The sequence below is a fragment of the Oncorhynchus nerka genome, linkage group LG11 (assembly GCF_034236695.1).
Source record: "Oncorhynchus nerka isolate Pitt River linkage group LG11, Oner_Uvic_2.0, whole genome shotgun sequence".
Classification (NCBI taxonomy): Eukaryota; Metazoa; Chordata; class Actinopteri; order Salmoniformes; family Salmonidae; genus Oncorhynchus; species Oncorhynchus nerka.
In genome coordinates this window covers 17,294,173-17,304,288 of record NC_088406.1, presented here as the reverse complement: position 1 = coordinate 17,304,288, position 10,116 = coordinate 17,294,173, and the positions used below count along the sequence as shown (strand labels likewise).

Below are 10,116 nucleotides of genomic sequence, written 5' to 3'. Positions count from 1 at the left end.
GTGTGTGGGTGGATGTGTGTGGACTATGAATAAAACATAAAGAGAAGTGCTCATGTTGGTCATAGGTTGTTATTTTGACGTGTGTGTGTGTGTGTGTGTGTGTGTGTGTGTGTGTGTGTGTGTAGGCGCTGTGGGGAAGCAGTAGCTCGTCTCTGTCTGTGGGGGAGTCGTCTGTGGGAGAGTGGCTACAGAGTCTGGGCCTGGAGCGCTATGAGGAGGGGCTGCTACACAACGGCTGGGACGACCTGGAGTTCCTCAGGTACACGCTCCCTCTTCCAATCAAATAATATGTCCCTAATAAAACATCAAACATGTCACTTCATGAATCTCACCCAATCATGTTCTTCCTTCTCAGTGACATCACAGAGGAGGACTTGGAGGAGGCGGGCGTTCTAGATCCCTCCCACAAAAGGATTCTGCTGGAGAGCCTGAGACAGCAGAAGTGAGCTGAACCGCTCTGAACCGGTCTGAACCGATCCATACTGGGCCATGCTGGCCCAAACCCAGCTGAACCTAGCTGAGACGTGCTAATCCATGCCAGACTGTGCCTTGTGAGAGAAATTGCACTCCCTCCATTATACTTTTTGTTGACAAACTGATTTATCAAACGTCCCTTTTAAAATGGTTTATGTATTGTGCTGAGTGTACATTTCTATGTTATTAGAACTGCAGCTGTTGTGTTAGCCAGCTTTATTTAAACAGTACAAACATTTCAGTCCTTTGTTAAGCATCACATGGTCCTCTTCCCTGCTACCCCCCTAACAGACCCCTGTCCAACACCCCCCACCCTCCTAACAGACCCCTGTCCAACACCCCCCACCCTCCTAACAGACCCCTGTCTAACAACCCCCACCCTCCTAACAGACCCCTGTCCAACACCCCCACCCTCCTAACAGACCCCTGTCCAACACCCCCCACCCTCCTAACAGACCCCTGTCTAACAACCCCCACCCTCCTAACAGACCCCTGTCCAACACCCCCCACCCTTCTAACAGACCCCTGTCCAACACCCCCACCCTCCTAACAGACCCCTGTCCAACACCCCCACCCTCCTAACAGACCCCTGTCCAACACCCCCACCCTCCTAACAGACCCCTGTCTAACAACCCCCACCCTTCTAACAGACCCCTGTCCAACACCCCCACCCTCCTAACAGACCCTGTCCAACACCCCCACCCTCCTAACAGACCCCTGTCCAACACCCCCACCCTCCTAACAGACCCCTGTCTAACAACCCCCACCCTCCTAACAGACCCCTGTCCAACACCCCCACCCTTCTAACAGACCCCTGTCCAACACCCCCCACCCTCCTAACAGACCCCTGTCCAACACCCCCACCCTCCTAACAGACCCCTGTCCAACACCCCCACCCTCCTAACAGACCCCTGTCTAACAACCCCCACCCACCTATCAGACCCCTATCCCACCCCTAACAGACCCCTGTCCCAACACCCTCCATCCCCTAACAGACCCCTATCCCAACACCCTCCACCCCTAACAGACCCCTATCCCAGCACTCCACGCCCCCTAACAGACCCCTATCCCAACACTCCACACCCCCTAACAGAACTCTATCCCAGCACTCCACGCCCCCTAACAGACCCCTATCCCAGCACTCCACGCCCCCTAACAGACCCCTATCCCAGCAATCCGCGCCCCCTAACAGACCCCTATCCCAACACTCCACGCCCCCTAACAGACCCCTATCCCAGCACTCCACGCCCCCTAACAGACCCCTATCCCAGCACTCAGCGTCCCCTAACAGACCCCTATCCCAGCACTCCACGCCCCCTAACAGACCCCTATCCCAGCACTCCACGCCCCCTAACAGACCCCTATCCCAGCACTCCACGCCCCCTAACAGACCCCTATCCCAGCACTCGCGTCCCCTAACAGACCCCTATCCCAGCACTCCACGCCCCTAACAGACCCCTATCCCAGCACTCCGCGCCCCCTTACAGACCCCTATCCCAGCACTCCACGCCCCCTAACAGACCCCTATCCCAGCACTCCACGCCCCCTTACAGACCCCTATCCCAGCACTCCACGCCCCCTAACAGACCCCTATCCCAGCACTCCACGCCCCCTAACAGACCCCTATACCAGCACTCCACGCCCCCTAACAGACCCCTATACCAGCACTCCACGCCCCCTAACAGACCCCTATCCCAGCACTCCACGCCCCTAACAGACCCCTATCCCAGCACTCCACGCCCCCTTACAGACCCCTATCCCAGCACTCCACGCCCCTAACAGACCCCTATCCCAGCACTCCACGCCCCCTAACAGACCCCTATCCCAGCACTCCACGCCCCCTAACAGACCCCTATCCCAGCACTCCACGCCCCCTTACAGACCCCTATCCCAGCACTCCACGCCCCTAACAGACCCCTATCCCAGCACTCCACGCCCCCTAACAGACCCCTATCCCAGCACTCCACGCCCCCTAACAGACCCCTATACCAGCACTCCACGCCCCCTAACAGACCCCTATCCCAGCACTCCACGCCCCCTTACAGACCCCTATCCCAGCACTCCACGCCCCTAACAGACCCCTATCCCAGCACTCCACGCCCCCTAACAGACCCCTATACCAGCACTCCACGCCCCCTAACAGACCCCTATCCCAGCACTCCACGCCCCCTAACAGACCCCTATCCCAGCACTCCACGCCCCCTAACAGACCCCTATCCCAGCACTCCACGCCCCCTAACAGACCCCTATCCCAGCACTCCACGCCCCCTAACAGACCCCTATCCCAGCACTCCACGCCCCCCTAACAGACCCCTATCCCAGCACTCCGCGTCCCTTCCCTCGCCCTCAGAAACCATTTGGCTCCTGGGATGGAGAAGACATTCAGTGGCATCATCAGGCTGCACACCCTGTGAGAACTGAGTTGATCATTATTGTTGTTATTCATGAATAGGGTTATCAGCATGATAATGTGTTCAGTGGTTCAGTGGTTTTTAGTGTGCACGTTTTATGTTTTATTTTTTTTGTATGTTATTTTATTTTTTAAGTACTTTTTTTTCAGCTTTAATTTTGCAGATAGATTTTTAGCTTTCATCAATGTAGTGTAGTGTGCACGTTTTATGTTTCAGAGATGAAGGGAAGGAACCACACCAGCACTAAGGCCTTCCTCTATCAGTGTGACTGAACCTCTTCTCAACACATGATGTTGTTGTTTTGTTGAGCTGTGCTGGTGTCCAAGGCCCCCTTCCTTCAGTAGCACAAACTACTGTACCCATCATGCAGTTGTCCATGTACTAATTAGTGTCTTATTGATGCTGAGCTGGAGGGAAGTCCAGCCTACACACAGTGGGTCCCCAGGATGGATCCTGACTGAGACACACTGGCAGACACCACAGGCTGCTGGTTGTTCACGTCACCACATGGTGGTGCTGTTGTCCTGGCAACCTCAGTAGGAACACAGGATAAAAACTGAAGACACACCAAGTCATATAAAGGACTGTTTTTAACATTATACTTTAACGTTCATGATTATGTTTTATATAAATGTATATGTTAACGTTCTTTGACTGTTGTAAAAAAAATAGGAACGAGTGGAAACAGGAGATACGTGATAGAATTGAGTGTTTATCTGATGATGTCACAAGTTGTTTAATCTTTAGCATAAAGTAGCCTCTCCCATTCCTTCTCCTCTAACCCCTCTGTCCCATTCCTTCTCCTCTATCCCCTCTGTCCCATTCCTTCTCCTCTATCCCCTCTGTCCCATTCCATCTCCTCTATCCCCTCTGTCCCATTCCATCTCCTCTATCCCCTCTGTCCCATTCCTTCTCCTCTATCCCCTCTCTCCCATTCCTTCTCCTCTATCCCCTCTGTCCCATTCCTTCTCCTCTATCCCCTCTGTCCCATTCCATCTCCTCTATCCCCTCTCTCCCATTCCTTCTCCTCTATCCCCTCTGTCCCATTCCATCTCCTCTATCCCCTCTGTCCCATTCCTTCTCCTCTATCCCCTCTGTCCCATTCCTTCTCCTCTATCCACTCTGTCCCATTCCATCTCCTCTATCCCTCTCTCCCATTCCTTCTCCTCTATCCCCTCTGTCCCATTCCATCTCCTCTATCCCCTCTCTCCCATTCCTTCTCCTCTATCCCCTCTGTCCCATTCCATCTCCTCTATCCCCTCTGTCCCATTCCATCTCCTCTATCCCCTCTGTCCCATTCCATCTCTCCTCTATCCCCTCTGTCCCATTCCTTCTCCTCTATCCCCTCTGTCCCATTCCATCTCCTCTATCCCCTCTGTCCCATTCCTTCTCCTCTATCCCCTCTGTCCCATTCCATCTCCTCTATCCCCTCTGTCCCATTCCTTCTCCCATTCCATCTCCCTATCCCTGTCCCATTCCTTCTGTCCATTCCTTCTATCCCCTCTGTCCCATTCCTTCTCCTCTATCCCCTCTGTCCCATTCCTTCTCCTCTATCCCCTCTGTCCCATTCCTTCTCCTCTATCCCCTCTGTCCCATTCCATCTCCTCTATCCCCTCTGTCCCATTCCATCTCCTCTATCCCCTCTGTCCCATTCCTTCTCCTCTATCCCCTCTGTCCCATTCCTTCTCCTCTATCCCCTCTGTCCCATTCCTTCTCCTCTATCCCCTCTGTCCCATTCCTTCTCCTCTATCCCCTCTGTCCCATTCCTTCTCCTCTATCCCCTCTCTCCCATTCCTTCTCCTCTATTCCCTCTCTCCCATTCCTTCTCCTCTATCCCTCTGTCCCATTCCTTCTCCTCTATCCCCTCTGTCCCATTCCTTCTCCTCTATCCCCTCTCTCCCATTCCTTCTCCTCTATTCCCTCTCTCCCATTCCTTATCCTCTATCCCCTCTCTCCCATTCCTTCTCCTCTATCCCCTCTGTCCCATTCCTTCTCCTCTATCCCCTCTGTCCCATTCCATCTCCTCTATCCCCTCTGTCCCATTCCATCTCCTCTATCCCCTCTCTCCCATTCCATCTCCTCTATCCCCTCTGTCCCATTCCTTCTCCTCTATCCCCTCTGTCCCATTCCTTCTCCTCTATCCCCTCTGTCCCATTCATTCTCCTCTGTCCCATTCCATCTCCTCTATCCCCTCTGTCCCATTCCTTCTCCTCTATCCCCTCTGTCCCATTCATTCTCCTCTATCCCCTCTGTCCCATTCCATCTCCTCTATCCCCTCTGTCCCATTCCTTCTCCTCTATCCCCTCTGTCCCATTCCTTCTCCTCTATCCCCTCTCTCCCATTCCATCTCCTCTATCCCCTCTCTCCCATTCCATCTCCTCTATCCCCTCTCTCCCATTCCATCTCCTCTATCCCCTCTCTCCCATTCCATCTCCTCTATCCCCTCTGTCCCATTCCTTCTCCTCTATCCCCTCTCTCCCATTCCTTATCCTCTATCCCCTCTGTCCCATTCCTTCTCCTCTATCCCCTCTCTCCCATTCCTTATCCTCTATCCCCTCTCTCCCATTCCTTCTCCTCTATTCCCTCTCTCCCATTCCTTCTCCTCGACACCCCCTCTCCCATTCCTTATCCTCTATCCCCTCTGTCCCATTCCTTCCCATCTACCCCCTCTCCCATTCCTTATCCTCTATCCCCTCTCTCCCATTCCTTCTCCTCTATTCCCTCTCTCCCATTCCATCTCCTCTATCCCCTCTCTCCCATTCCTTATCCTCTATCCCCTCTCTCCCATTCCTTCTCCTCTATTCCCTCTCTCCCATTCCATCTCCTCTATCCCCTCTCTCCCATTCCTTATCCTCTATCCCCTCTCTCCCATTCCATCTCCTCTATCCCCTCTCTCCCATTCCTTCTCCTCGACACCCCCTCTCCCATTCCTTATCCTCTATCCCCTCTGTCCCATTTATTCCCATCTACCCCCTCTTCCATTCCTTCTCCTCTATTCCCTCTCTCCCATTCCTTCTCCTCGACACCCCCTCTCCCATTCCTTATCCTCTATCCCCTCTGTCCCATTCCTTCCCATCTACCCCCTCTCCCATTCCTTCTCCTCTATTCCCTCTCTCCCATTCCTTCTCCTCTATTCCCTCTCTCCCATTCCTTCCTCTCTACCCCCTCTCTCTCATTCTCCAGTGCCTTATACTCAGGGTTGGGGAGTTTACATGTAATGGTAACTGTAATCCGTTACAAACAAAAATATTGTAATCAGATTACAGATACTTTTGAAAAACTAGAAGATTACTTCTAGGATTACTTTTAAATTCAGAAAGGATGTTTACGAAAAAAAAATATTGACACTTCTTTGTCTTCTCAATGACATTCAAATCAGCATCGAAGAAGGCGCAAATGTATTAAGTTTGTTCCACCTGAGCGAGTCTGACCACAACTCAGAGACCACTATGATGACACAACAAATGGGTTTGATGGATCGTGGGAAAAGAGCAGGAAAGGGCTTTTGTAGGTTACAGTCCAAGCCATGTCTTCCAATGGTGTGACTGCTGTCAGCATCCAAAGATGATCCAACTTGAATAAACGCTTGGAGGTAAGGATGACAGCAGTGGTGTCGTCTACGGCGATACGGATATCACTTATTATTATCTACATAGCACATTGATGTGAATCACACTGCTGCTCTCTTATTCAGCTCTTTTTGCCTTTACGATTGTGGTTGTTGTGGATGGCTGTTCACACATCTAAATGTGGTTTTGAACCCAATAATGGTTGAATTCAACAAGTTGAATAGTGCGGATCCCAGCATATGGAATAACAGCTGCACAGTGCAGATCCCAGCATGTGGAATAACAGCTGCACAGTGCAGATCCCAGCATATGGAATAACAGCTGCACAGTGCAGATCCCAGCATGTGGAATAACAGCTGCACAGTGCAGATCCCAGCATATGGAATAACAGCTGCACAGTGCAGATCCCAGCATGTGGAATAACAGCTGCACAGTGCAGATCCCAGCATATGGAATAACAGCTGCACAGTGCAGATCCCAGCATATGGAATAACAGCTGCATAGTGCAGATCCCAGCATATGGAATAACAGCTGCACAGTGCAGATCCCAGCATGTGGAATAACAGCTGCACAGTGCAGATCCCAGCATGTGGAATAACAGCTGCACAGTGCGGATCCCAGCATATGGAATAACAGCTGCACAGTGCAGATCCCAGCATGTGGAATAACAGCTGCACAGTGCAGATCCCAGCATGTGGAATAACAGCTGCACAGTGCAGATCCCAGCATGTGGAATAACAGCTGCACAGTGCAGATCCCAGCATGTGGAATAACAGCTGCACAGTGCAGATCCCAGCATATGGAATAACAGCTGCACAGTGCAGATCCCAGCATGTGGAATAACAGCTGCACAGTGCAGATCCCAGCATATGGAATAACAGCTGCACAGTGCAGATCCCAGCATGTGGAATAACAGCTGCACAGTGCAGATCCCAGCATATGGAATAACAGCTGCACAGTGCAGATCCCAGCATGTGGAATAACAGCTGCACAGTGCAGATCCCAGCATATGGAATAACAGCTGCACAGTGCGGATCCCAGCATATGGAATAACAGCTGCACAGTGCAGATCCCAGCATATGGAATAACAGCTGCACAGTGCAGATCCCAGCATATGGAATAACAGCTGCACAGTGCAGATCCCAGCATATGGAATAACAGCTGCACAGTGCAGATCCCAGCATATGGAATAACAGCTGCACAGTGCAGATCCCAGCATATGGAATAACAGCTGCACAGTGCAGATCCCAGCATATGGAATAACAGCTGCACAGTGCAGATCCCAGCATGTGGAATAACAGCTGCACAGTGCAGATCCCAGCATATGGAATAACAGCTGCACAGTGCAGATCCCAGCCTATGGAATAACAGCTGCACAGTGCAGATCCCAGCATATGGAATAACAGCTGCACAGTGCAGATCCCAGCATGTGGAATAACAGCTGCACAGTGCAGATCCCAGCATATGGAATAACAGCTGCACAGTGCAGATCCCAGCATATGGAATAACAGCTGCACAGTGCAGATCCCAGCATATGGAATAACAGCTGCACAGTGCAGATCCCAGCATATGGAATAACAGCTGTATAGTGTGGATCCCAGCATATGGAATAACAGCTGCACAGTGCTGATCCCAGCCTACGGAATAACAGCTGCACAGTGCGGATCCCAGCATATGGAATAAATGTGGTGCTTTTATTGCACAATATAATTCAAGTTGATAAAAATACATCCATAGGCCTACTGGACACATGCTCAAACTCGTTCACTTTTGATAGACTTAAAGGGTCATTCTGTAGATGGTACATCCATTTTTGGATTTATAAAATATATATACCTGTATATATCCATTGATTGTCGAAGAATATAACTTATAAATGCCTCATGAGCTTAGTTCAACTGCCACACTCCATCAGAACCCAAAATAGAAGCTTGTTTTTCTCCAATGTTTGTAAACATTGTAAATGTAATCAAACAAGGTATAGCCTCATAACATACTGTAGTTAAAACTATCATTTTGATATCATGGATGGTCAGTCCTTACATCCGTAGCTCTGTCTATTCGTCTGAGAGTGGTTACATTTCTCCAGGCCCATCCCTCCGCTTTTTACCAAAACAGAGGCGGGGTGCCCATTTTGTTATTGTTTCATCTGTGGAGTTGCCCTTTAAACAGCTGCATATTATCAAGATATCAAAGTGTCAGCCAACTAAAAGGTAAACAATAGACATGTAGCAAATGCAGCATATGGCCTTCATTTTTCACATGTAAATAGCCATTTTCAGTAGTGTTCAAAGCATGCCATTCCATGAGCGAAGCATTTATTTATCAGTCCTCAACGACAAAATCATAAACAACACAGTAGGGCTGGCTAATAAGTCCTTAGTTTTGGGGTTATACTCAGATAAAACCGTTTGGCTGATCTATACTTCTGTATTTCCAAGTCCTATTCTTGAAGGTCAAGGGGTATTTATTGTAATGACTGGAATTCTGATAGACTGGTTTTTAATGTAAATATATAATTTAATCGTTGTAGTATAAAGCGATGGGTTAGAAGAGGCCTACATAACCAACCCATAAAGTAAAATGTAACATCCATTTATGGCCACCTATGTAAACTTTAACATTAATTTATCCTGCAATGTCGTTCAATTGGTAACATACATTTTTGTCTTCTTATACCTCTTAAGGGGAAAGTCATCTAAAATAAATGTAATGTAATCAGATTATGTTACTGAGTTTGGGTAATCCAAAAGTTATATTTCTGATTACAATTTTGGACAGGTAACTTGTTTAGAAAGTAACCTACCCAACCCTGCTTATCCTACAGTGCCTTCTCCTGTCTCTCCTCTGCCCCCCCTCTCCGATTCCATCTCCTATACCCTAGTCCCATTCCCTAGGGCCTGTCTCTCCTCTGCCCCCCCTCTCCCATTCCATCTCCTATACCCTAGTCCCATTCCCTAGGGCCTGTCTCTCCTCTGCCCCCCCTCTCCCATTCCATCTCCTATACCCTAGTCCCATTCCCTAGGGCCTGTCTCTCCTCTGCCCCCTCTCCCATTCCATCTCCTATACCCTAGTCCCATTCCCTAGGGCCTGTCTCTCCTCTGCCCCCCCTCTCCCATTCCATCTCCTATACCCTAGTCCCATTCCATCTCCTATACCCTAGTCCCATTCCATCTCCTATATCCTAGTCCCATTCCATCTCCTATACCCTAGTCCCATTCCATCTCCTATACCCTAGTCCCATTCCCTAGGGCCTGTCTCTCCTCTACCCCCCCTCTCTCCCATTCCATCTCCTATACCCTAGTCCCATTCCCTAGGGCCTGTCTCTCCTCTACCCCCCCTCTCCCATTCCATCTCCTATACCCTAGTTAATGTTACAGTACTTTCTCCTATATCCCTTCCCATTCCCTAGGGCATTATCCTACAGTGCTTTCTACCCTACCCATTCCCTAGCACCTTATGCTACAGTACTTTCTCCTATACCCATTCCCATTCCCTAGCACCTTATGCTACAGTACTTTCTCCTATACCCATTCCCTAGCGCATTATCCTACAGTACTTTCTACCCTACCCATTCCCTAGCACCTTATGCTACAGTACTTTCTCCTATACCCATTCCCTAGCACCTTATGCTACAGTACTTTCTCCTATACCCATTCCCT

General features: G+C 50.0%; 1 protein-coding gene across 1 annotated transcript in view; it reads left to right on the top strand.

Annotated features, from left to right (window-relative positions):
• The window catches only part of LOC115120807 (phosphatidylinositol 3,4,5-trisphosphate 5-phosphatase 2A-like), an 80,762-nt gene extending 79,723 nt beyond the window's left edge, over positions 1–1,039 (top strand). The window contains exons 26-27 of the mRNA XM_065024265.1: positions 126–259; positions 356–1,039. Coding sequence (XP_064880337.1) covers positions 126–259; positions 356–446 — 225 coding nt within the window. The 3' untranslated portion in view covers positions 447–1,039. The remainder of the gene's footprint in view (positions 1–125; positions 260–355) is intronic.
• The last annotated feature ends 9,077 nt before the right edge of the window (positions 1,040–10,116 follow it).